Below are 26,130 nucleotides of genomic sequence, written 5' to 3'. Positions count from 1 at the left end.
AGTATAACGGCCCCTTTGAAGAGGCGCGGGGCCGACGCTATAAAAGGCGGCGGCGCGGCGGGCGCGGTGACAGCGGGGGTGCGGCGCGGCCGGGGCGGCTCCGCGGCCGATATGGAGTTCAACGTGAAGAAACTGGCGTCGGACGCCGGGGTTTTCTTCTCCCGCGCCATGCAGGTGAGGGGGGCCGGGGCGTCATGGCAACGGCGGGGTGGGGGGAGCAGGAGGACCCGCAGGTGCAGGCCCAGGCAGGGCCGGGGAGGTTTGGCCGGGCCTGGGGGGCGGGAGGGGGAGATCGGGGCTGGGTGGGCCCGTCTGGCTGAGCCGCAGCCCCCGGAGCATCACTCGCAGAGGCACCACCCCGGCAGGGTCCCAAGGGAACAGCCCCGGGGATGATGCTCAGCAGGGACGGGAGTGCGGGCGGACGCTGTACCTGAGGGTGGTTGTTCTTAGAGAAGCCGATCTCGCACACAGCTGCTGTTTTCCGTGCCCACACCCATCGGGAAAGGCTGGCAGAGCTCTGGAACAGGATGTCCAGAGAGGGCGTGGAGTCTCCCTTTCTGGACACATCCCAAACTTACCTGGTTCCTGTGTCACCTGCTCCAGGTGACGCTGCCTTGGGGTTGGACTGGGGGATCTCCAGAGTTCTCTTCCAACCCAAACCATCTGTGGTTCTGTGCAATGCTCCCTGTCGCTGGGGGCTGTGGTGGGGGTGCCCTTGGAGCTGCTCTGCTCTTCAGCCCCTCGGGAGGAGCAGGAGACCTCAGGCCCTGGCAAACACCATGCTGTTCAAGGGATGCGATGGAGCTGCTGAGATGGAGCAGGTCGGGTCTCTGTGGTCTGCTGTGGCAGCAGGATCATCCCAGGGAATGGCTGGAGCTGTGTCAGGGGAGGTTTAGGCTGGATATCAGGAAAAGAGTGGTCGGGCACTGAACAGGCTCCCCAAGACAGTGGTCACGGCCCCAAGGCTGCCAGAACTCAAGGAGGGTTTGGACACTGCTCACAGGGACAGGGTGGGATTGTTGGGGTGCCCTGTGCAGGGCCAGGAGTTGGACTGGATGGTTCTTGTGGATCCCTTCCAATTCGTGATATTCTGTGATTCACAAACTTGAGATCAGGAGCTGCTTGTGGACAAAGTGACCCCTCTGGAGCTGTGAAGAGATTTGGGTACCCCTGAGCAGCAGGTGGTGAGATGAGGCTGCTGAGTGTACTCACCTCTTGGGCATAATAATGGAAAACTGCTCTTTAGTTGGGCAGAAGAGAGAGAGGCAGGTTGGGATCCTGCCTGGAAAGCAAAGTCCAGCTGGTGGCTCTGGGACTGGGCTTCTCGTTCCACCTTTTGTGTGGGGGCTGGCAAACAAACAGAGCAGAGCTGCCTGGTTCCAGACCTTCTGTGCACTGGAGTAATTCCGGCTCTATTGGGAACTGGTCTCCTGTAAGCAGATATCACCTCCTGTCACCGTGCCAGCAAGTCATATGCCATGAAAAAGGGAGATATTAACTACAGGTGCAAAACAAGGAGCAGATGGGAGGCTTAAAGATGCCGTTCTCATGCAAATGACCTTGGTAGCAGAAGAAAGGCTGTGAAGAAATCTCATGTTTAGAAGCCTTATTGTAAGTCTCTGATAAGTGTTTTTTAGCTCCAAGGCGTAGGAAGGAGACAGGCCTGAGAACAGTGTCTGCACACAGTGATTCCAGAGCAAGGAGGCGTTTATAAATCGTGGCTTCTGCCTCTACACCTACTCCACTGGCTCGTACATGAATATTCATGTGCCTAATTACAGTAGTAATTTCTTGAAACCAAAGGAGCGCTGCTGCTTGTGGACAGCGTGCAGGTGTTGGTGTAAGGAGGGGAGGCTGGAAGGAAAGAGATCACTGAGGCTGAAAAAAACCCACTTTGTGAAGTGTCATTGCTGGGGGAATTAAGCCTGTTCGTGTCCCCACAGAGCCCTGGAGTGAGTGAGCTCTGCCCTGTCTCCCCCCAGAGCCACCAGTCACAGCTGAGGTCTGTAGGCAGCAAGGCCTGGGTTTGTAGCACTCCTTAGCACTGCAGATCTTCTAGGAGAGGAGCAAGACCTATCTAGAAAGAGCTGTTTTCTGTAGCGCTGGAGATGCTTTCTCCAGCTCCAGGCATTTAACAAAGTCATGTTTTACTGGAACTGCAGCGACTGGGAGATAAATGGACTGGCCATTATGTGCTGTACCACTCAGACAGCATTAGCTCCTGCTGTCTGCCTGAGCTGTCTGACCAGCACACAAGAGCTTCACTCCAACTGGAATTAGGGCCCAGCGAGGGGGAAATGAGGCAGAGCATGGTCAGCACAACACCCCTGGGGTGGCTCAGGGCAGGAGAAGTCCTGGCTTGAAACCTGTCAAATACAATCCAGTGTAGGTGGCTGGGTGAAGGATTTTGGACTAGGCTTGACCTACCTCAACAAAAAACCCTCAAAAACCCACTGCTGCCTTTACATGGCTCTTCAGAGCTCAGGCATCAGTTAGCAGTACTCTTCAGAAAAGCAAAGCAGACTGTTCAAGCTGGGGTTGGAAGCTCTGCTACCCTGGGAGTGGGAAACAAGGTTCTAGGCTTGGGCAGCTGCAAGGATATAGAGCTTTTGTGGGATTCAGCATCTCACCTGAGGATGTACTGTTCTGATGCTTGAACTACCAGTTGCAGCCATCAGATCCTCAGAGGGGATGCAGCACCTGCAGGCAGAATTCAGACAGGTCACTCTTCATCTTCACTGAAGAAAGGCCTTTATCTTTGATCAGCTGCACCTTCCAGTTATCAGGGAGTGGGTCTGATCCCAAATCTCAGCAGAGGAAGCTCTGTGGCAACACATTGGATGTCTCTCTTCTAGACAGGCTGTAAGCCAGGCTCTCTCAAGGAGGTCTGGAAATAATTGTAGGTGTCTGTCTTTTGTCAGTTCTGATGTAAATGGCTCTGGGTGAAAGTGTGAGTACAGCTCGTGGGTGCTTATCCCACTGCTAATGTCATTACTGTAGCAACTAGAGGTTGACTTTACCCTGAAGCCCCTGCAGATTGACAGACTCCCCCATCGCCCTGAACTCTGGTGGTAAAATAGACAATTTCACTAATAGATAAAATAGACCCTCTGCTTACTGACATTACACCTTAAAAGTTCAAGATCTTGGTAGGGGACACAGCCAGGACAGCTGACCCAAACTGACCAAAGGGGCATTCCAGACCATATGGCATCTGCTCAGCAGTAAAACCTAAGAGAAATTAGGAAGAGGAACATTCATTATGTACAACATTTCTCTTCTGGGAAGTGGCCAGACATCACCTGCTGATGGGAAGTAGAGAATTAAATCTTTTGGTTTCCTTTGCCTTCCACACACAACTTTTGCTTCGTTAATCTGCCTTTATCTTGACCTATGAAGTTTGCCATCTTATTTTCAACCCCCCTGTTCTGCTGAGGAGGGAATTGATAGAGCAGCTTGGTGGTCACCTGATGTCCAGCCAAGGTCAACCCACCACTGCAGTGTTTTTTTGTTTTTTTTCCTCTCCTAAATGCTTTGCTCATGAGTTAACCAAGCTGTCCTGGTAATGGCTTCCTTCTGTCCTCTAGCACAGTTTCCCTTGGCTCCCAGCCTGGCTTTCCTGACTCCTGGTGGCCAAATACTCCATATCTAGTCCAGGGTTGTTGAAATTCAGGTAGTTTTTAGATGCTGAGTGAGTGGCTGTGGCTTCTTTCCTAATGCAGCCCTGTACCAAGTGGGAGATAGATTTGCCTCAATTGATTCTCTTGTGCCTCTGATCACTGGAAGAGCAAATGTTACTGTGTTACTGTAGCCTGGGCGTTTTGAGCTATTTGGAGGCTTCAGAAAACCCAACAGCCAAAATCTGCTGGCAGGTACAAGAGACTATTCTTGGTGCAAGACTCCTGGCCCTGGTTTGATCTTCCTAATTTAGGGTGGAAAGTTATAAGGAATGTCCAGTTGGGAAAAATGGGTACCCTGCAAGTGGTAAAAGGGCCACCAGATCCTCTGCAAGGGGGCTGCAGCCACCCTGTCAGAGCTCCCAGTGCACAGGCCTGGGCCAGATGGAGGAGGAGGGATGGAAGAGGCACATATCAGCTGGTGCAGCGTCGCCCAGAACAGCTGTGGTGGTGGCATAACGCAGTGGGAGCACTGGGATTTTATTCCCCTCGCTTTTAAGCGGAGAAAGGTGCTAATGCTTTCAGCAAAGCAAACAACACGTGCTGTTTTAAAGCCTAATCCTGGTGGCCTTAAGTCGGAGGGCTGTAGGCCCAGCCTGTTTGATACTGTGCCTGTAGTGCAGAGGGACCCCTCCAGCTCAGCACTTGTGACTGACCCTCCTGACATCCCAGACATGTGTCTACCAGCTCTCTTGGGGGAAGGGGATTTTCCCCAGGCTGTGAATGCCCAAGGCAGCTGCCCTAACTGCAGTCCAGCACTGCCTTGCTCTTTTGGGCCTGTAGCCCAAGTGCTGCTCTCCTGCTGGGTCACCCTCTTTGCCCACATGGGCCCCAATAATGCATCTCATGTTCCTGCTGGCCAGCCAACCTTCCAGAGGAAACCCAACCTTTGGCTGAATTATTGATGTCCTGGAATGCAGCTCGACTCTCTCCTCTTCCTGGAGAGTGAGAGTGGCACTGACAAAAGGCTGCCCTGCATTATTAATCCCCCCTCAGCTCCCAGTGCTCTGCTGGGTCAGTGCAGGGATGTTTCCTGAGCCTCTCAGCTGTGACCTGGCATGTGATCCCAGGATGCAGATCCTGGGCAGGAGCTGTTGACCCAGTCATCGTGTTGTAGAAGACAAATGGGAGTAGTTCTGCCACAGCAGGGTGGAGGAGCTGAAGGTTCTCCTCAGCACTGCGATTGCCTGTGCTCTGCTGGCCCTGCCTATCTCCCAGTGGATCTGCACCAAGTAAATCAATGTGATAAAACCAAATAACACTCCCATTTGTTGCAATCTGCTGCAAAACACAGCAATGCCTCTAGTGCAGGAGCAGCAAGATATAATATCCTCTAAATCTGACTTTTACGGTCAGGAGCCACGAGTGTATGATCAGCTCATCTGTTCTGCACCTCTTGGCCTCAAATCTTGGACACAAATCTTGTGTCTGTGCAATGAAATTTCTGTGTTATGAAAACAAATTCTTACGAATAGAAATCCCTGCTGTTTTACCCTGCTTTTCACTGGGCAGCCAGGTAAGAGGGGACAAGCAGCTGAGACCTGTTGTCACCTAAAAGCTCAGATTTCCACTTGCCCCAGACAAGAACCAGCTCCTAGGATAGGTCAGTGGCACTTACCTGCAATCTCCTGTGCTGGCTGTGCTTCCAGGAGAAGTTTCATCTGCTCTCCAGCAAGGTGCTCCTGCAGGAGGTGGTTCTGGTCTCCCCTGCACCTGGTGGCACATTCCCACTGGTGCTGTGAAGTCGGGTGGGTTCTCTAATCGATCTGAAAAGTCACATTAGAGGTCAAGTTGAGCTGGATCAGCGACTCCCCATGCACAGGGGAGGAGGGGGATGTGTGCTGGAGGGAGAGCAGACACTGCAGCAACCTGCAGTGAGGTACCAACTGCCCAGGGCAGTGCCTGGGCTGGCCCTCAGCACATCGGGCAGGGGTCAGGGAGACACTGAGGGAATTAAGTGTAAGTGGAGTCACAGCCTCCCATGCCCTTGTACCGGCTTCCTGATGTTCATGCCCTGCTTCCCAATGCTGAAAGAAAGCCTGAATAAGGGCTTGTTTTCTGGCCTGACCCTTTGGAGCCAGAGGCTGTGACTGAGATTCCTGCCCATCCTCCCATTCTGGCAGAGCCCCCAGGCTTGCAGTGGTGCTGCCCTCAGCCTTCTTGCAAGGCAAACAGCTTCAGAGCCTGACCTGAGATAAGAATTGAGTTCTGAGTGCTGTGCTGTGACTCCTGTGCTGGGTGAAGGGGTGGGTTACACAAAACATCCTCAGAGGACAATGATGCCAAAGATGCTGCTTGTGAATAAAGCAAAGGAGCCCAGAGCTGGTTCAGGACACTGGCAGTGGCACTGTGGAGGTGCTGGAGGGCTTCAGCAGTGGTCTGACACTGCAGCAATGCTGTAAGAAGCTGACTAATTTCAGCTGATAAGAAACTGGGTTTAGGCTTGACAGCTCCAGGGCAGATGCTGGTGCAGGATGAGCCTAAACTGCAGGAACAAGAGATGGACTTGAAAGTGAGATGAGGTGTCTGGGAAAGGGGGGCGAGAGAGACTGTTTTGCATCAAAGAGTCTTGGCTTGTTTAAGAAAGCTCTCAAACAGATGACTCAAGAATTGGTGCCAAATACCTGGGAAGTCCCAGTTTGCTGCATGGCAGTGACTCAGCCCAGCCTGGCAGAGTCTGAAAACAGCCCTGGGCTCCCAGCGGGGACAGGGGGAGGCAGCGACAGCCGCTCACGCATCGTGTGTGTCCCCCAAACACAACCACAGACACGGGTACAAAACAATACAAACACCCTCTCACCTTGAATATGCTTTTACCTGTGCCCAGGGGTCATGGCAAGACCCAGCTAAAATGACATGCCAGTAACCAGGGGCTACTGGTGCAGAGAGAGCAATGAAGCCATGCCTGGTCATGCAGGGAGTGCAGGGGGGAGTGTGACTGTCCTTGCAGCTCGAGATCTGTCATCACCCACATCTGGCAAAGCACTTCCCTGGGTGGAGCTGGAATTGTGCCCAAACAGGTCACTGTGTAAACATACCTGCAGGGCTTGTGTATCTCAGACATCTGGTGACAGGCAGGGCTGGTAACAGGACTCCCCAAGGCTGTTTGCCCCTGCTCCAGCTTGCTCCTGATCTCACTTGGTTCCCAACTTTGTGCTGGATGGGAAAGGAACAGAGCTGGCCAGAAAGCCTTTCAGCAGGGGCAGCAGACACTAGATCCATGGAAAGGACATCTTGGCCCATCTATTGCTGAGCTCTGGGAGAGGGGAGCAGAGAAGAGGTACAAGTGGTACATCAGACAGTTGTATTTTCATCTAAGAGCTGAGCCAGGCTTTAATCTCTTGGCATCTGACTGTACCACTATTGAACATCACCACATCCTGGTAACTCAGCAGTGGCTCCAGAGACCAGCAACAAGGTCAAAGGACAGCTGGAGCCTCTGTAGGGTCCCAAGTGGCACAGCTGACTGAAGGGTCTTTTAGAATGATCCAACACGATGCTGGTTCCATCAAAAGCAGAAAATTGTGCTTAAAAATACACTGAAGCTGGACAGGTTCACTGAGAGAAACAAGTGGGAAATGGGGATGGGATGAGAGGCAATGGGCCTTTGTCTCAGGAATCCCCCAAGGAAGCAATTGGGGGTGTCCGGGCCATCTGACACTGCACCTCCAGACTGACAAACCTTGTCAGATGTCACTGCACAGGATGAAAACACTGGAGACTTGCACAGCCTGCTTCCCCTTGCTGATAATTTTAAACCAAAATGGAATTGCAGAGGGAAGGAACGTCCATTGCCAGTGTGAACCTGAGTGCTGGGAGAAGTTAAACACATATTTCAATACCTTGCTTCAGAGTGTGTCATAGAGGAAGAGTAACTTGCTGGTTTTTCCTAAATCCTGAGTTTGAGCTTCCTCACTTGTGAGGTGGTGGTGGCATTCCTGACCCCCTTGGGTTCACAGGGCAGAGGTGGTTGGTGGGAGGTGAAGGGAGATCACACCTTCCCTCACGTGAAGGATGTCTGTTGCTCTCCTGCATGAAGTAGTGGAAGCCATGTGCATATTTAAATAGATCCCTCACAACTACAGTATTTTTGTACCAGACTCATTAAAAGTTACTTATTCTGGAACACCTCTCAAACCTGGACTCTATTTTTAGCTCAATGCTTGTTCTAATTTTGGGCAAAAATTTGCCCTCTTCACCTGGAAGGTGCCTGGGAGCAAAGAATGACACCACAAAGGCTTTTTAGCTCTATTCTAAGATAAATACACAAGACAGAAGCAGTTTTGCTGTCCCTTACTAGCTCTGTAGCACACTGTAAATCTGCTTTAGAAGGACAGACCTAATGCTTACCTTCTTCCTGCAGTTTACTGAAGAAAAGCTGGGCCAGGCTGAGAAGACTGAACTTGATGCCCACTTTGAAAACCTCCTGGCCAGGGCAGACTGCACAAAGAACTGGACAGAGAAGATCCTGCGTCAGACTGAGGTCCTGCTACAGCCAAACCCCAGTAAGTCCAGCTTCTCCCAAGGCTTGAAGGGCAAATATCACTTGCAGCTCAGTGCTAAAAGACCTGCCCTCTGGCAGAGAGCCCTGTTGTGTTGAGTTTGTGGGGGTTGGAAGAAGAAATGTGTCTTTGCAGGGCCTGTCTTTCCTTCTCTGTGCCCCTGAGAGGTGACTGGCTGTGACCACAGCCTGGCAGTGCTCCTGAGGAACAGGGAAGGGTCACCAGTGCGTCCCTGAGGACTGCATGGGCTGGGATTCCCTGAATGCCACTCCAGGGATCGCTCTTTCAGCCTCCATGGTGTCTTGTTCCAGGTGCCAGAGTAGAAGAATTCCTGTACGAGAAGCTCGACCGGAAGGTGCCTTCCCGGGTCACCAACGGAGAGCTGCTGGCACAGTACATGACAGAAGCAGCCAATGACTTTGGGCCAGGGACACCTTATGGTAAGTCAGCCTGGCTAATTAAGAAGCCCTAGGAATTCATCCCTTCCCAGGAGAGTATCCCTAACACTGCTTTGGGTTAAGACATATGCAGCACACCATGTAGGGAATCAAGTCTTACCTGCTCCCTAACTTCCAAGCTCCCTGCTCCAGGGGAAAAGGGGCAGGAGTCTCCCCATTCCCAAGGCAGTCCTCGACTGTGGTAGAGCTAGGGAAGAAATAAAGACAGATCCATGGGAGCTCATGGAACTGCTTACAGGACATAGAGATTGTTCTGTGCTGTTTCTGTGGCTTTCCAAACCAGCCTGAACAGGGAATTGCCATGAATAGCTTTAGATTTATCCAGTTTGAGCATATTTTTAGTCCAAGCTGGTGTCTACATGGAGTTTCTCTAGACTGAGCAGGAGAGCCATCCTCTCACTGCATCCTGCAAGTGGACGGTGGAAATCTTTCTCCAGCAGAAAAGAGAACAGGAAAACAGACTTGGAAGTTTGGTGCTTAGCTACAAGCCTCAACAGGCCCCTTCCTGACCACAGAGAACATATTTCTGTTCTTAAATCCTAATAGTTGTCTCTTCCTGGGGGAATTTTGGGCTTCTTTAAGCAGCAGACCTGCACAGAAACCCAGCCTTCCCTTCCAGCTGTCCTTGCCTCTGCCACGAGCTTTGTTCCTCTCTCCAGGTCAATAGTCGTTCAATATCGAATCCTGTTACAGGCAGAGCAGCTGTAACTGCATCCATACCCCACACTGCCTAATCAACTCATGTTTTCTGCTCTGGTGCTTTTTAATTTGCTGCTCTGTTCCTGTGCCTCTGTTTTATGAGGCAAAGAAGGATCATTCTGTGCAAGCAGGTAGAGCAGTAAAAGGACATAAGCGCCTCGGCAGATGGATAAGATCAAAGCTGCCCTGGGAGCAGTGAGAAGAGGCCTCAGGCCAAGAGCAGACCGTGGTCAGGGCTGGAGCTGGTGTGGGACAGGCACGGTCACCTCACCCAGGCGGGGACACAGGAGCCTCATGGCTCTGGGGGAGTTGGCTGAAGCCAACACAATGTTCATGGGCTTCTCCTGGAGCTGAGGGTTCCTGTTATTGCAGGAAAAACCTTGATAAAAGTTGGAGAGACCCAGAGGCGCTTGGGTGCAGCGGAACGGGAATTCATCCACTCTGCCTCCATCAACTTCCTGACCCCACTGCGAAACTTCCTGGAAGGGGACTGGAGAACCATCTCTGTGAGTGTGGAAGCAGGGAAGGGGGAGGTTATCACATCACTGGAGTTGAGGAGGACGGGGGAGAGGGAAACAGTGCTGGAAGAACCCATTTTCTTTCCCTGTGAGAAAGGATGACTCCACACCTCCCCCCTTAAAGAATGCAAGGATGGGAGAATACCAATCCTAGCTCTGCTCAGGGTTCCCTCTCCAGCAGAGAAGGATTGCCAGCTGATGTGCATGAGGAAGGTAACTCATTTCCCAGCTCCTGCAGCTGGTGGGCACCACCCACCCAGAGGCTGCCCTGTTTCCAGAAGGTTATCCTGTATCCCTGGCAGCCAGGCCCAAAACTCTTCCTCAGGGACATAAACGTAGCAACTGCTTCTTTCTCCCTGGCATTTTTTGACAGAGAAATAGATTCCATTCCTAGATGATACCATGTCCCCTTCCCTCCCCAACCCTTCTCCTGGGCAATCTGCTCTTACCCAAGTTCTGTCCCTTCCAGAAAGAGCGGAGGATCCTGCAGAACCGCCGCCTGGACCTGGACGCCTGCAAGGCCCGGTTGAAGAAGGCCAAAGCTGCCGAGGCAAAAGCAGCGGTAACTCTTCCCCTCCTTCCCCTCTCTGTCCCTTCTGGCCCCAGGGCTTGGCTCACACGGTCAAAAATCAGGTTGCCCTACTATGTCCTGCCTCTGGCAGGCAGGGGTGGGGAAATTCCTTGTCTGGTGTGCAAGGGAACTGGGAGCAGGAGCCACATGCCTGTTCCCGAGATCTCCTCCCTGGGGAGAGCTGCTGAAACAAACAGTTCTGAGCTTCCAGAGTCTGGAAACTTGTACTTGTCCCAGGCTCCTGCCTTCTGACTGATCAGGGTTGCTGGATGATTTGTCCTACTGACTAAAAGACTGCTTCTTCTGAGGACTTGCTGACTTTCCCTGGGGATCTCAAAGAAAGCAAGAGAGAGCTGAGCTGGGAGGTGCACGAGGGAAAAGCATGTTGGGGCTCTGCAGCAGTCCCAGGCTGTCAGACCAGTTAAGATTCTACCAACTCAGTCTTCCCCAGGCAGGAATGCTGCAGGATCCTGTAAGGGTCAGACTGGCTACCAAGGTCCTTCCTTGAGCCTCTCTGCTCACTCAGTTCATGGTGTTCTCTAGAGCCTTCTGACTTTGGGGGAGTCACCACACTGGGCACTGCTGGGGTCCCTGGATGAAGCAGATTGTCATCCTGCTCTGACTGTTGGCACTTGCCAAATTCTGCTTCTTGCTTGGGGCCACGAGCTCAACTAGCAAATGTGTGCAGTCAGAATGGGCAGCAACCCTTGTCAGTCAGTCTCTGGGGTGCACTGGGATACCAACCTAGGAGCCCTGCTATGAGCCTCTGTTCTAGCCATCTGCTCAGCTGGGCCTCTGGCCTTGCAGCTCCCTGGATAACCAGTTCCCACATGTTTTCCCTTTCTTCCAGCTCTAACTACATCCCTGCCAGATGGGCAAGCTGTGCTAAGCTCAGGAGACTCCACCAGCAGGTCTGACAGTGCTCAGGCCTACACAGGAAAGCTGTGAACAAAAGTAGGAGCCGCCCTTTTAAAAAGCCTCCTCTAATCAGTCAGGTCCCCCAGATCCTCTGAAGGTAAATTCAGGGATCCCAATTCCCCTTCTGGAGGGGACAGTGCCCCAGTCTCAAGGAACTGGTGGCCATTGATTTATCTTTAAACTCAAATCAGAGCAGGAATTCAGATACCTCCTGTGTTTCCTCCCTTTCCACCCTCATTACCTTGCTTCCTACAGGAAGCAATCCCAAGGCCTCTCACCTGCACACACCCTGGGTGAGAGACTTCCCTGTAGCTGCAAAAGAAAGACTTGGTTTCCTACTGGAATTGCTGGGGTGCCCCAGGCAGGTGCAGAGCCAGTCCAGGCTTTCCAGGGTGTTCTCCCCAAGCCAAGCTTGAAACACAGATCACACAACAGCAGAGCAAACTCAGCTGCTTCTGTGCGGACCCATCTTTCCCCCAACTTAGCTTAAAGATGAAGTCTCGGGGTCCTGGGTGCCTCCCTGACTGCCAGAGGACAAGGTGGAAGCTCCCAGCCCTGGGGAGAACTGCTGCTCCTGCTCTAGGGACCTTAACTCATCACTAGACCACAGCATCCCCTGTAACATGCCTGGAGCTCTGTGTCACACCTCCCCATCCAAGCTGAAGTATCCCTAATACCCCAGCTCACCCCTCTCTTGCTGCTCTTCCCCTGTGTGGTGCAAACTGGTGTTCCCACAGCTTCTGTCTCGCGATGACGCTCCCAGTGCTGCTCCCCAGACCTGGGAGCTGCTGTTGGAGCATCTGGGCTTGTGCATTTCCCACAGACTTTGTGCTTTGTCCTTCCTGTTGATGCTGTTTTGTTTACTAACCTTTTTGTTTTGTTCCTTTGTAATTTGCTCAGTGTGAGGGAGATGTGAGTATTGACTGTGCTAACAGTGCTGTGGTTTTTTTTTTCCTTCAACACCTCTCATTGTCTCTTTCGCATTTTTAAAAGAAAATTCATATCTCCTTTGTCCCATTGGGACTGGCCCTGCAGCATGTTCTGAGCGTGGTCAGGGCTGTGGCTGCCTGGGAAGGTGCTCCAGAAGGATCCCAGCTGCCTGCAGCCCCTCTGGAGCATCCCTTGAGTCCATCCACGCTCCTGCAAGCAGTGCTCAACAGAGGCAGGGGCTCCCCTAAAAACCCCCTTGGGCTCCTCCAACTCCAGGCAGGAGGAGCTGGGATTGGGTGGCCAATCCCAGAAGGGCAGCCCAGAGACAATGACAGGCAGGATGATCTGGTTGTGGTGCTGTTCTATCCTCCAGGCTCTTACAAGGGTGGAAGGGGGAGGGAGGTGGGTCCCTTTTGACCACTGCTTGCAAATACAACTTCTCCGTGCACAGAAGTACAAGAGAAGCTTGCCTCCTTCATCCCATGTGCTATGACTAGTTTTGGGACTCCCTGGAGACCAGGGAATGGGAGGAGAGGTTTCTTCAGTTGCTCCTAATCTTTTAAAACCAAAAAGCATAAGCAGCTATATCTGTGACACATCCCTTCTCCCCACAGGGAGGAGTCCAGCCCGGTTGCTGTGCTGGCCTCAAATCTCACTGGTGCATTTTTCTCCCCATATTCAAGTTTGACTTGTAATAGGAATTGCTCCTCCTTATTCCTTCCTCCAACCATCCCCAAAACTCCTAAATGGCATATAAAAAAAAAAAAAAAAATCTCTTCTTGTTGGGCCTGCCTGACTGCTCTTGCACACACTGGTCACTCGTTCCTGCAGGCTGCTCAGGGCCCAGCAAACTGGGTCAGTGTGTATAAGTAGATCTGGGTGACTGCAGGGAGATTAACCTGGGAGAGGAAACGTGGGATCTGAGAGGATTAACAGCATAGCTGGGATCCAGCAGGACTGTGCCAGCCATGCACAGCAGCCACTGTGCAGCAAGGGCTGACCAGGAGGATGCCCTGAGTATTCCCAACAAAAGGCAGCTTGGTGGATTCTCTCTTCAGGTGATGCTACAGCCAAAGGCCATCCTAGGAGGAGGCCTAGTCCTGGTCTTAGCTCAACATACCACGTTATGTGGTAGTTAGTGAGCCCACACCTGTGTGGGGATGGGTGAATCCATTGCATTCTCAATGAGGAAAACCTCCAGAGGGCTTAAAGTCTTCCTGCCCCAGGGCAGAGGTTTAGCTATGGAGAAGGTGGCTTGGAGGTTTTTGTGACCTCTGGGATGAAAACTCACTCACTGCCTTTGGCTAGAACTGGTTTGGCTGAGCCTGCAGGCTGCTGTGTGAGCTGTAAGTACAGGGACAGTTTCTAACAGTAGAAGTAGCTGCTGTTCAGGTACCAGGTGTGACTGTGTGAGCCAGTCCACCTCCTCCTGCTCAAGCCTGGCTTCCACACACCACTGCTCAGACGTCAGGAGAGCTCCCTCCTGCCACCTCAAGAGCCTGAGCTCAGCTCCCAGCACAGAGAGGACAAAAGCTTTTAGTCTCCTGTTCCATCCATCGCCCACTGACTCCTGTTAACTCCTCTGGTGCCTTGTACATGACACTCTGTTCCCCCCCAGGCTGTGCCTGACTTTCAGGAAACCAGACCTCGTAATTACGTGCTCTCCGCCAGCGCCTCAGCGGTAAGATTTGCCTCCTGCCTCCTCCTGGGTGTTGCCTCTCTGACCTCTTCCTGCCCCTCTCTCTACCCGACTTCAACTTAGACCTAGTGCTCTGCTGTTTTCAACATTTTAACGTGACATGGGCTGCCCCAGGTTCCTCTGACTCAACCTCAAGGATTCAGGTCACCCCTGTTGGGAGTGCGTGATCAGGGTCTGGCCCTTGGTGCTGCCTCGTTTGCTTCCCAAACCTGCCTCTCTGCCAGTCCTCTTCCACATTTCTAGTGGGAATCTGCTGACTGGTTTTTATTGCTAGGGGAGCAATTGAAAAGAAGAAGCCTCCAAGGTTGGCCTTTCTGGGTGGTTCCAGCTGCACACTGGCAGTGTCACACGCCTGGTCTGTGCTGTGGTGTCAGAGGCTTTGTAGCTGGCCAAGAGAAGCAAAGGTGGAGGAATCTCTGCCACCAGTGTCAGTAACACTTCAGGCTGACAGTGCAGGCTTGTCTTTCTGCAAATAGAGGTAATTTTTTCCCCCCTTCCATCCTGGGGCCTGTCTGTTGGCAGCTGTTACACGGCCAGATGTGCCAGGGGCGGGTGAACAGCCCGTGGCATCTCTGCTCTGCTGCACTGAGTGGTTGTGGCCAAGCAATTGGCTGCCCCTGCTGTGTGTTCATGGCTCCCCGCTGCACAATGTCACATTTCTCGTTAAAATGTTGAAAACCGCTCATCTTGCTTCCTAACTAGCATTCAGAACAACACTGATGCCTGGTAATAGAATAATCTGGGAGTGGGATCTGTAGATACAAAAAAGGGCAGCCCAGCCTTCTCGAAAACAAAAACCATCCTGGAAACAAACTGGATTTGGTTAATGGAAAACCCATCCCATTTGGAGAAAAAGGTGTGTCTGAGCTGATAGCATCAGTGTTAGTTCCCAGGGGGATCTGTCCTGACCTTTTTGGAGAGTGATGCTGGGATCAGAACTAGCTTTGCACAACACCTAGAAAACAATTTCCATCGGTAACGGGCTCAGTGGTGAGAGCCCTGAGGAAGAAGCTGATAGTGGTGATGCTGTACAAACTGCTCAGTTCTCTCCTTTCCTAGTGCAGCAGCTCACAGCCAGCCTGTGGCTCTGGCTTCTCCCTTGGGAAGGTCTGTTCCAAGGGCAGTGTGATAATGGACTGCAATTAAGCTCTAGAAGAATCAGAGGAGAGAGACTGGGCTTTCCCTGCCTCTGGATAGACCAGGGTATCCTGGCCATTCCCCAAGGCTAAAGCAGACCTGAAGACAAGCATTTGTACAAATGTGCACTGGCATCTTGTGGAGTGCCCAGATCCTCAGTTGGACATTCCAGCCCTCACCAAACTGCAACTGGATCTGCTTTTGCTGTATTGCAAAGCTGTTCTGGGGAACAGGTGCCAAGTACAGTAACACAGCAGGAGAAATAGATTTTAAGAGGTTTTTAGCTGGCAAGTGTCAGCCCTGGGATGTCTCTGCCTAGTTCAGTGCTCCCTCATCAGAGCTCTGCTAGTGCTGATGGCACTGGGCAGTTAGAGCAGGGCTCCAGGAAAGCAGCCAGTGCTGACCTTGAGCACTGGATTATGCTGGATGGTTGCACAGCAGGGCCTCCGACCAGGAATGCCCGTGAGAAACGTGCTGGCCTGGCCAGTGACAGGCCTTGTGGCTTCCAGGACTATTCCAGAGGCTGCAGTTGGTGGGTGAAGGGCCCCCTGAAGCCCTGCACTGGCAGGGGTGACCTGAATAACAGTTTGCATCTCTAATTAGCAAAACACTGGCTGAGCCCAGGCTGCTCCCCGTGCAGGCAGAGCTGCTTTGCAGCGAGCTCTCTAATCCCAGCATTCATCCCAAGGGGTCAGGCACTGCAGCGAGGTAGGAGCTCTTCATCCTGTTGCTCTGCTTCTCTTCCAGGCCAGAGTCCTTGTGTTAGTCAATCTTAGTGTGCTCTGCCAGTGCAGAGCAGTGGCTGCTGCTCCCCTGCCTCTGGAGCTCAGCTCCTTTCTGGAGGGCGGGATTGTTTGTGCCCCAGGGAACAGCTTGGTACTACAGGGGAGCAAACAGCTCAGCTCTCCCCTGGACCACACACCCTCAGCAGGGCTCTGATTTGGATTCTAAATTCCTGTTGTTGGTTTCTGGAGAGGTGGATAACACAGTGCTTTTATTTTTTTTTCCCCCTTCCATAACAGGAGGGCTCAGATGAAATTAGATCCAAGAGAAAAGCACCTCCCTTGTTTTGTATAAGTTGGAGGCTGAGGAGTCATTTCTCCTCTCTCCCACACTGACCTTTTGTTTTTGTGTAAGAAGGTGTAAGTGGGCTGTGTAAACCCAAATATCCCTTTCTCTCAGACCTGCTGTGCTCTGTATTCCTGGGAATGATTCCAAGAAAAACAGATTGAGTACCTTAGAGAGGGTTCCTCTGGCCTGAGCTGGGGGGAAGGAAGACAAGTGGAGATCATGGCCTGTTCTGCTCCCTGAGCTGTCCAAAATGTAGCCACACAGTGCCTTAGCCCAGGGATAGATCCTAGCAAAGCTGGGCTGCCCCAGAGCACTGCAGGGTCAGAGCTGGAGGTGGCACAGCAAGGGCAACAGAAGAGGAATCTGGCTACAAATTCAGTGGGTGCTGCACTGATTAAATGGGGCTGACATGGCTTAAATACTGTCCACAGCATCTGAACAGGAAGACTTAGGACCAGAGTGAAGGCTTTTCCTTGCTCCTAAGACATGGGGATGTGCTGGCAGAGGCCTTGTGCCAGAGCAGCAATTCAGGACCTGCTTCTCAGCTTCCTACAAGATATTCCCACCACCTCCTTCCAGAGTAGAAGCTCTTAGGCTGAGAAGGGGAAGGGGCTTCTGTCCCTACACATGACTGAAATGACCCAGGCCTTACTTGAACCAGTTCCTGATTTGCACTAACAAAACATTCCCCTAAAGGTCAGAGAAAACACCCACCTGAGCACCCAGAGCACTGAGCAGGGACAACTCACAACCCCCAGGGACCACCACAATAGCTGTGCTCAAATAAGAAGAGTTGCCAGCCAGGCCACATACCTTGGAGCAGAAGCTGAGCTGCAGTTCTGGGGCAGGAGCCAGAGCAGGCAGCAATCCCAGCAGCCTGACAGGACATCTTCCTGCTTCAGGCCTTCACCAGGGCAGGCAAGTCCTGCAGGTGCTCCTTATATTGGCTGCTGAAATTGTCTCAGCACCTGAGGACTGGTGAGCAAACCTCAGCGAGGCTCAGCTGGGACAGCCTGGGTGCAAACAGGGCCTGTTCTCCCTCTGACACCATGTCCAGCACAGGTGCCCCCACTGCAAATTCAGCCCTGCTCTGGTGACCTTCCCTGGCCTGCAGAGGTGGCACCAGGGGTGAAGCTGAGCTCCACAGAGGCCATTCCCCTGGCCCCACTGCTGTGGGGTGTTGCTTGCTGGCTCCCAGTCAATCCAGGGGGATTTCAGGTTGCCAGGGCTGAGGCAATAGTTGTCTGCTGAGGAAAGGCCAAGCTGAGGACCTCTGGGAAGGATCAATGTGTTTTTCTCCCTCCTCTCTCCCTTTCCCATTGCTGTGTGTGACTTCTGTTGTCCATTGTTTCATGTCCTGGGGCCAGATCCCACGAGCAGCTGCCCTGAGTGTGCCCCGTGGGTGAGGGGAGTAGGAAGGAGTTGTGGGATGTTGTGCCTGGCTCAGAGGCAGCATCCAGCCCTTGTTTCCTCCTTGCTGTACTAAACAGGCCTGTTGGCAGTGCAGACTGCCTCGATTATCCCATTTATCTGAGCTCTCTGGTCCTGTGGGTGAGGAACACCAGGCTCTGTCTGGCCAGAGCTCATGGCAGCTCCCAGGCCCTATCCATGGGCTCGAGCACCTCACGTGCCTCCCCACAATCCAAAAAGAAGGGGTGTCCTTCAACACCAACCTCTGCAGCTTCAGTAAAGTGACCCTTGCTCTGCAGAGGACTCTGCTATAAATCCTTGTTTTCTGGAGCCCATGGAATGCAGTGACTGTACCAGCCCTGGATCTGGTGGCATGGATTTGCTCTCCCATTGTGAAATGAGCTTGAGGGTGCAAGAATGAGGGGAAGGGGCATGGATGTGGCAGCTGCTGCTGGGTGAAGGGCTAGCTTGTCCCTGGAGTTGGCCTGCTGTGTCCACGGAGCATCCTTGCCCGCTGGTGTTAATGCCAAGTGCCTCTCGACGTCTCCAACACTGACCTCCTTTCCTGTTGCTCTGTGGCCCCTGCAGCTTTGGAGCGACGAGGTGGAAAAAGTAAGTACCCAGCTGGAATTGTGCTCAAACCTTCTGGGTGTGCTGGGGGTGTTTGGGGACCAGGGGTGCTGTGGAACCCTTCCTGCTCACGGGCAGGATCAGGGGATGTTGCTGTGGTCAGCCCCAGTCCTGATCCCGCTGTTCAGTGTGGCTGGGTCCACTTGGGAAGAGCCTTACCCAGGGCCTGTTGGCTGCCCCTGGTGTGAGAGACTTCCCAGGTTTGTGTGCAGCAAAAGGCAGCTCAGAGCCCTGCCCTGTGTGGCAGGAGCAGAGGTGATGCACCAGGTGGGACTCAGCTCTGCTCCTGTGGCCAAGGCCCTGCCTGCTCCCCCCGTTCTCCACGTGCCTCTGGGAGCCCCTGGTCTGATCAGCAGCTCCAAGCAGAGCTGAACCAAGGACAGAGTTTCCCTGTGGACAGCCCCAGCTGCTGGAGGGCACAGCTCTGTCAGGAGGGCAGGCTGGGAGGGTTGGAGCCTGTTTGGAGTTGGTTTTGTGTGGGTGAACTGCACTTACCCTTCTGAGTGGGTCCATAGAGCCAAAGTTCCAGGTCTTGGGCTCTGCAAGGGGAGTGGGACTTGTCCATGAAGATGGATGGAGGGCTGGTGGTGGACTGAGACCAGGATGAGCTCTCTGTGGAGCTCCAGCATGGAGCTTCCAGAGACACTTCTGGGATCCTGTTGGCTTTCACTCCTCGAACACCCCCAGCAGACATTGGCCTGAAGCCTGAAGTGGCAGTGGCAGAATGGCACATTCCTGCTTGCTGTGCATGAGAGCAGCTGTTCCTGCCTTGCTCCAAAGGCATTGGCAGACTGGACTGGCAGTTCCTGAACCAGCTCCTCCTGTTCTTTAAACCCTTCAGTCCCTCAAACAAACAAGCTGACTGCAGTCAGCTATAACCATGCAAGGATCTGCTCCTCTGTCCTCTCCCTTTGGTCTATCCTGCTTGGATAGACCAAAGTATGTCAGCAAACATCAAAGTTCTCCGTGTCTTGGAGAAGCACAAGACTGGAAGGACCTCCCAGGGCAGCATCCAGTGCTGGCTTTATAGGAAACTACATCCTGCAGCTGCTCAGAGCTGGCAGGGAGAGGCAAATCCCAGGCAGTGCCAGTGGAGCTGGGTCTGCCTGGCACAGGTTCTGAATAGCTTGAATACTGAAGTCTCAGCCCACTGGGGCAAGAATTTCTTGGTGCTTTGAAGGCATTGCACTGGTGTATCCTGTTACATTCCCCCTTCTCCTTTAAATAATCCCTTCATACAGAGGATGGAAGAAAATAGATCAGTTGTAGCTTAAAAGACAGTCAAAGCATTTCTTTGTTGCAGCCTGGCTCTGCACTGGTACTGGTAGCACTGGTACCAGACAAGAGCTGTGCTGGCCCCAGCAGCCCCTCCAGCTTGTCCTGCTGGGAATACTGGGTCTCCTCTGGGGTCACCAGCCATGTGGCCTCTGCTCTGAGACTGTCAGCCTGGCTGGGTCAGCCCTCTGGGCTCAATTCCAGACATGTCACTCCTGTGCCAGAATGATCAGGGCATTTCCAGAGCAGCAAAAGGAACCACTGCAGCAAGGCAGGCAGCTCTCCAATGGCTGCACACTCCTGGAGGAGGGGAAAGGGTTCTCCTTCCAGTGAGCTGGAGCTGAGTGGGGATCACTCCTCTGTGACCCATCACAGCACATCCCAAGAAGAAACTGGTGCCTGGTGTTAAGGAGTGAACTGTGCTAGACAGAACACGTGGGCCTGTTTGTCACCATCCAGCAGCAGGAGAGGGGGAGCTGTACTAGAGCACTTGGCTGCTCCAGCACTTCTGGAGCTCTTCCTGCCAGGATCCACCCAGGTGTTCTGGTACTGCAGAACTGCCCCAGTGTAAATGCACTGTTTGCTGGTGGGGGAGAGATGTTCTGTGTGGCTGGTCTGAAGGGTCTCTAGTGTCAGTCTGTCTCTGAATTCCCAATTCCTGCTGTGGAGCTGCCTTCTGTTCACTGGTGTTCAGTTCTCTTAGCTCTAAAGCAGTAAGTAGCTCCAAAGGAGAGTCTTGAGTAGAAGTTGGATTTGGATGTTCATCTCCATTGCAGAGAGACTTAATTAGCAGCAGCAATCTGGTAAATGCTGCCTGGCCTCAGCCTTTGTTCCATGGTGATAAAAAGGAAACCATTGCACTTCCAGGGAGAAGCTTAGGGAGGCTGTCACATTCCTATGCCTGCAGGCACAGAAGGAGGGAGATAGAAACTGGTGCTGGCATGGGACTGGCTTTCCACATACCTCAGGATTAACAAAGCCTCTCCATCTTCATGTTCTAGTCTTGTGGGAGCAGGAGCTTCCTAGCTGGATGCATCAGTCTTGAGCTGCCATTCCATGACCTGCAGCGATCCGGTGTAGGATCAAGCAGGAATCAAGCTGAAATACAGCCTGAGGCCTCTGGGATCCCAACCCAGGGTGTCTTGTGCCTGACGCTCAGTGGGTGCCAAAAGAGGGGGTGGTGGAGGGCTGGGGAGGGTTGCAGAGGCAGGACAGGGGTCTTGCCTGGTGCTGCCTGAGCCCCCCACCCTGTTTGCAGGCGGAGCACGAGCTGAGGCTCACCCAGACCGAGTTCGACCGCCAGGCAGAGGTGACCCGTCTGCTGCTGGAGGGGATCAGCAGCACACACGTGAGTCTTCCCGGGCACCTGGGGGGTCACAGGGAATACAGAGACTCTTGGCTCCTTCCTAGAAGAGTGCCAAGAGGATGGTGGAGCCCTGCACTGGGAATAGAGGTAGAAGATGTGGTAAATTTAGATGCTACAGCAACATCCTCCTAAGACCCGGAATGTTCAAACTAAAACCACACTGAAGTGCGCACAGGCAGTGCCACTGTGGGCTCTGCAGTTCTGCAGCCCTCAAAATGCTTCCAGGCCAGGAAACCTTGTTCTCTGACTGGAGTTGTGGGGTGGCCACACAGGCATGCATGAGTCTGCTTCTCTGGGGGATAGAAGTGGCAGCAGGAGAGTTTCTGTGCCTGGCAACCAAACACAGTCAAGCTGATGGTCCTTTTCCCTCCAGGTGAATCACCTTCGCTGTCTCCACGAGTTTGTGGAGTCTCAGACCAACTATTATGCTCAGTGCTACCAATTCATGCTGGACCTGCAGAAGCAACTGGGCAGGTAAGACAAGACATTGCTTTTACTTCTCTGAGGGTTATTGATCTCATTACTCCAGCTCAGCCCTCCTTCCCCTCCCACGTCTCATAACCTTGGGTAGAATTTTAAAGCCCCCTCCCAGCTCTGACAGAGTTTACAGAGTGGTGACCAGTCCTGGTGGTGTGTTTGGAGCAGCCTTTGCCAGGGGATTCATCTGGGGTTTATACATTCCTCTCAAAGCACGAAGGCCATGGGGGTTTGAACATTCTTCCTCTAAATTAGTTAAATCACATGGGAGTCAAATTCCTGTTGCCAGGCAATGAGCCCGAGCGTGCTCGGCTGCAGCAGTGACGGATTCCAAATTCCATGTTCCATATTCAGTGCCACTGGCTGCACATCCCTTGGGGTGGGCTGGGATATTCTCTCTGATACTGTCACACCAGCACAGGGGCTTGACCCAGGAGGGGCTGTTGCCTCTCTGTGATCACTCACTGCTCCTGTTCCATTCTTTTCCATGCTGCAGCTCCAAAGGAGAAATGTAAGTACCACATTGGCCAGGACGAGCTCTGAGGGCTCTCTCTCCTGTCAGCCACTCTGGGGTCTCTGAGAACTTGCCTCAAAGGCCAGTAAGGGCCAAAGCTGGGCATCCAGTTTAACAGCAGCAATGTCCATCCCTTTCCTGAAGAACGAGCAGGCAGAACAGGTAACACAGACCATGTGAGAGCAGGGCAAGGGCACAGTGCAATGGACTCAGTCAAACCCCTGCCCAGCCCAGTGCCACACTTCAGTCTGGTCCTCTGCAAGTTTGGTGCCAGTCCTGAAACAGGGCACTGGAGTCAAAATAAGCAGAAAATATCACCTGTTGCACAGTCTCAGCACCTGAGAGCTGAGTGTGTCCCCATGTGAAGGGCAGTGTGGATCTGTTACAGCTGCAGGCTGGGACTCTCAAGCATCACCTCTGCAGTTTAACTGCTGAAAACAAGAGCTCTGTGTGGTTCCCCAGCCTGGAGCCTCACTGAACTCTGCTCTCTTCTCCCCATGAAGATTTTCAGGCACGTTCGTAGGCAACGCAGACTCCACGTCTCCCGCAGCTGCTCCTTCCCCCCCAGCTGTCGCTGCTGCCACGCTCCCTGCTGTGCCTACCATTCCAGTTGTGCCCACAATTGTCGGGGTGCCCAACACGGTGGCAGAGGGTGTGCTGAACCCCAACGAAGTGAAGCCTCCTGCCAGTGGGACGCGGAAGGCCAGAGTCCTCTACGATTACGAAGCCGCCGACAGCACCGAGCTGGCCCTCCTTGCAGATGAGGTTGGTGGCTTTCCCATGTGTTGGTTTTGGCTGTTACTGCCCACCAGTCTGTTGTGTGCTCAGCAGGCCTTTGGTTACTTCCCCTGCCTCTAAAAACCTGCTTCATGGCACTAATAGAGTCTTCACCTGGACACAGGTACCCGCTGAGTTGCAGTGAGTTGTATTCACAGCCATTTGATATTTAACATCACCCAATAACTCCTTGATTCCTGTTGGAGTCCAACTGGACCCAAAATAAAATACCCCAGTACTCAGTATCTTCACTGTGACCCTCTAATACAGCTGCCTAATCCAGAGCCATGGGATAAGCTGCTGGCTGGAGGCCTGCTCTAATCATGCTGAGAAAAAAAGGAAATTCAGCAAGTTGCAAACTCTTCTGTTCTCTAGACTGAACTTCTGTATTCAGAAGGGATGACACAGCAACATGTAAAAATGCCTTAAGTCACTTTGGAGAATGAAAAGGCAAGTGAAAAGGGACTTCACTGGGCAGCTCTCCTTAGATTTTGTGTTAAAGCTGCAGATAGCTCCAGGGAAAGGGCACAGATGCCTGTTAAATGAATTTCAGGAACTACTGTTCTTTCAGTCCCCCTCTGACTGAACTTCTTGGCTCTGTCTGCAGAGTAAGGTCCTGTCTAATGCTGTCTTCTCTCCCCAGATGATCACTGTGTACAGCCTGCCAGGCATGGATCCAGACTGGCTCATAGGGGAAAGAGGGAACCAGAAAGGGAAAGTTCCTGTCACTTACTTGGAACTGTTGAGTTAAATGTTTCCAAGAAGAATGTACAAGCAGAATACACCCCTCATCTCCTGGCACTTCTAATGCGGATTTCTTCATCCGAGACCATTGCTCTCTTCAGGGTTGACACTCCATTGCTAATACGGGAATTGTGGGAAAGAAGTGGTAAAACCGTTATGGTGAGGTTTTGGGAAAGGGCTGATGGCACCCGAGACTGAATTTGTTACCTACCAGTGCAGCCTGCTTTGAGGTCAGTCTTGATGGCACAAGATTCCTTGATTATTTTCCCTTCCCTGCCCTAGTCTTGTCCCTCACAGTGGCTTTCCCAGGGCGAGCTGTGTCCCTCAGCAGCTGCTCACAGAGTCCCAGTTACACTTCCCTGTGTCTGCTGTGGGTTAGTGCCTGTCTGACCCTCCCCTCCTCTCTCTTCTCCAACAGTAGAATTGCCCAAGTCCAATCATTGAGCACTCCAGTAGAGAAGTGTCCCTCTGACATGTCCCAGCACGTAAGGCAGGGAAGCTGCAGTTAAGCTTTAGGAGCCTGTTAAACCCATCCACCTGTGGGAGACCAGCAAGGCAGGGCTGGCCTAGAGCCACACTCTGTCCTGGGGCCTGGTGGCTCCTCCCTACACGTGTCCTCTGAAGCTGGAAGATTTCTTTGTGGAGACCAACCTGGTACCATAGGGCCCAACCCCAAACCTCAGTGCAAGGGACCATCATCTCGCTTGCGTTTCCTCCGAGAAGTTGCTCTTGGACTGCAAAGTTTACAAGCCTTTTTACAGCTTTGCTGCCCCTGTTACTGTCCAGGCTTTTCTTTCAGTGTGTCTGTCCAGGCATGTTTTAGCCTGACTTTATTTTCACCCCGAATCACTGATTTAATGAATGTTTCCCCTCCCATATCAGCAGTGAACAGACTTGGTGCACCTAGTGCAGAAAGGGACAGTCCCAGCTGCTGTCACCTCCAGCAAGGAGCTGCTCTTGGCCACACACACACCCCCCACAGCCCAGGCTGCCCTGGAGGGACGTGCTGGTTTAGCTCAGGTGTGTGTGTGTGTGCCTGCTCATCCTGCAATTAACTTTTAGCTAGAGCTCACCCAAAGGACTTCCACTGCTGTGTCACTGGTTTTCCACTCAAGCTGGATGGAAAAGAAACTCACCTGCACCGAGCTCTCTGTTCACCACCTTCCCCTGGGTATGTCAGAACTAACTTTGCTTGTTTATTGATCTTTTGCACTTTCCCCAATGGTATCGTGACCACTCTAATGTAACAGGGCACTGAGCACCTGTGTTTGTGGGGCTCATGGGTTTCAGCACTTATTTGCCAATAAACAAACTGCCTGACCTCCTGCCTCAGCATCTTCTGTGGGCTCAGGGCTGTCCCTGCTCTCCAGCAAAAAGGGGGGCAGGCAGGGAGGCAAAGGGAGCAGCTCAAGGGAGAGCAGTGCCCTCCTGCTATCCCGGCCTTGGAAGTTGGGGGTAAAAGCAAAACAAAGCTGCCAGTTCTTCCTGTCCCACCCAAAACTCCCAACGTGCCGTAGGGTTGGAAATGTCTTGCTGTTCCTCTCCCAGATGACACATCTCAGTTGTACTACAGCTTCAGGGGCTCTGAGAAACAACAGCTCCTCCTTCACCTGAAGCAAAAATAGAGCACAGGATGACTTCAGCTGCTGAGACACTGAAGTGCTATTCTAGATCTAACAGACTTTTGTTGTTGTTATGGAAACTAGATCTGCTGCTGATCTAAAATCCCAAAGCCTTGTCCCTCACACCCAGCTTGGAGAAGAACTCCTGGGAGAAGAGGCTGTTGAAAGGCTCTGTAGTGCAGCAACAGCGCTCGCCTGTTCTACTTAAATGAAAGGGAACAGGGAAATCAAATATGTTCCTGTTTTAGTTGGTTTTCCAATTGCCAGGATTACCACTCCCATAATCTATTAGAGATCTAACCCCTATCTATTTCCCTCCCACTTTCCAGCATGTGTGCCTTTCCCTCAGGCCAGTGTTTCCCTGTTATTCCTCTCCCTGGTACATTAAATAGGAAGAACAGTTTGAGCAAAACCAGCAGCAGCTTAATGATGCAGAAAATGGTGTCTCTTCCCTCAGAGCAGCCAGAAGGAATTCTGTTCCCTCTGCAGTAGAAAAAAAAGCACATGAAAAACCTATTGCTGCTCCTGCCCCTGTACAGGAAGGTGACACTTGTGCTGCTTCTCTGCAGATGTCAGTGGGAGCTCCCCTTGGCTGCATCCATCCCCCCTATGGCTGAGGGACAGACAACTCAGGACTGAAATGCTGCTGTAGCTCTGAAACAGGTGTAACCAACAGCATCAACTGCTCTGTCTGGCACCAAAGGCTCCTGCCAAGCACCACAAACTCACTCTGGTGTTGAGTAAACATCTAAAAGAATCTATTACTTCTCCCTAAATTCTCTTCCTATCCATCCTTGTTAAACACCAGTGATGAGCACCTTGTACCTTCCAAAGCTGTAACAAAAGGAATGATCCCTACCAGAGTTATCCAGAAACAGCCCCTGCTGTAACAACCTATTCAGATGTACCAGATTCCAGCTTTGCTTCCCCTCCCCACAGCTCCCCTCACCCATTTGCTGTCTCTGCACAGATCTTTAACTCTCCATGGCCACACTCAGTCCCCCCATGGCCACAGTTACCTCCCCATGGAACCACCACCAGGCTTAGGACTGTCACCACCTCCCTCACTGTCAGAGCAGCTCACCTCCAGTTTTGGTAGGTAAACAAGCCCCTCTCCCTTCCACTTTAAGACCAT

At 52.5% G+C, this 26,130-nt stretch overlaps 1 protein-coding gene across 7 annotated transcripts; it reads left to right on the top strand.

Moving 5' to 3' along the window:
* The first annotated feature begins 46 nt into the window (after nucleotides 1-46).
* Nucleotides 47-24,700, top strand: SH3GLB2 (SH3 domain containing GRB2 like endophilin B2). 7 transcript variants are annotated; one of them, XM_017810362.1, is made up of 13 exons: nucleotides 47-174; nucleotides 8,041-8,182; nucleotides 8,491-8,619; nucleotides 9,709-9,842; nucleotides 10,324-10,416; nucleotides 12,244-12,255; nucleotides 13,892-13,954; nucleotides 18,179-18,202; nucleotides 20,754-20,843; nucleotides 21,235-21,335; nucleotides 21,835-21,849; nucleotides 22,356-22,617; nucleotides 23,273-24,700. In XM_017810362.1, the coding sequence occupies exons 1-13, from the start codon at nucleotides 112-114 to the stop codon at nucleotides 23,378-23,380; spliced, it is 1,236 nt and encodes a 411-aa protein (XP_017665851.1). In that variant the 5' UTR covers nucleotides 47-111; the 3' UTR covers nucleotides 23,381-24,700. The 7 variants fall into 7 exon arrangements, with proteins under 7 accessions (XP_017665851.1, XP_017665852.1, XP_017665856.1 ...); XM_017810363.1 differs by lacking the exon at nucleotides 12,244-12,255; XM_017810367.1 differs by lacking the exon at nucleotides 13,892-13,954.
* The last annotated feature ends 1,430 nt before the right edge of the window (nucleotides 24,701-26,130 follow it).

The sequence above is a fragment of the Lepidothrix coronata genome, unplaced genomic scaffold, assembly GCF_001604755.1.
Source record: "Lepidothrix coronata isolate B3197 unplaced genomic scaffold, Lepidothrix_coronata-1.0 Scaffold28, whole genome shotgun sequence".
In the NCBI taxonomy this organism is placed as follows: Eukaryota; Metazoa; Chordata; class Aves; order Passeriformes; family Pipridae; genus Lepidothrix; species Lepidothrix coronata.
This window is presented reverse-complemented; position numbering and strand designations above follow the sequence as displayed.

Bases quoted from the DNA above. Each gene is read 5' to 3' on its own strand.
- SH3GLB2 (XM_017810362.1), top strand. From the start codon at position 112: ATGGAGTTCAACGTGAAGAAACTGGCGTCGGACGCCGGGGTTTTCTTC. The intron at 13,955-18,178 runs GTAAGATTTGCC...TGGCCCCTGCAG, and splicing joins TCTCCGCCAGCGCCTCAGCG to CTTTGGAGCGACGAGGTGGA. The intron at 22,618-23,272 runs GTTGGTGGCTTT...TTCTCTCCCCAG, and splicing joins TGGCCCTCCTTGCAGATGAG to ATGATCACTGTGTACAGCCT.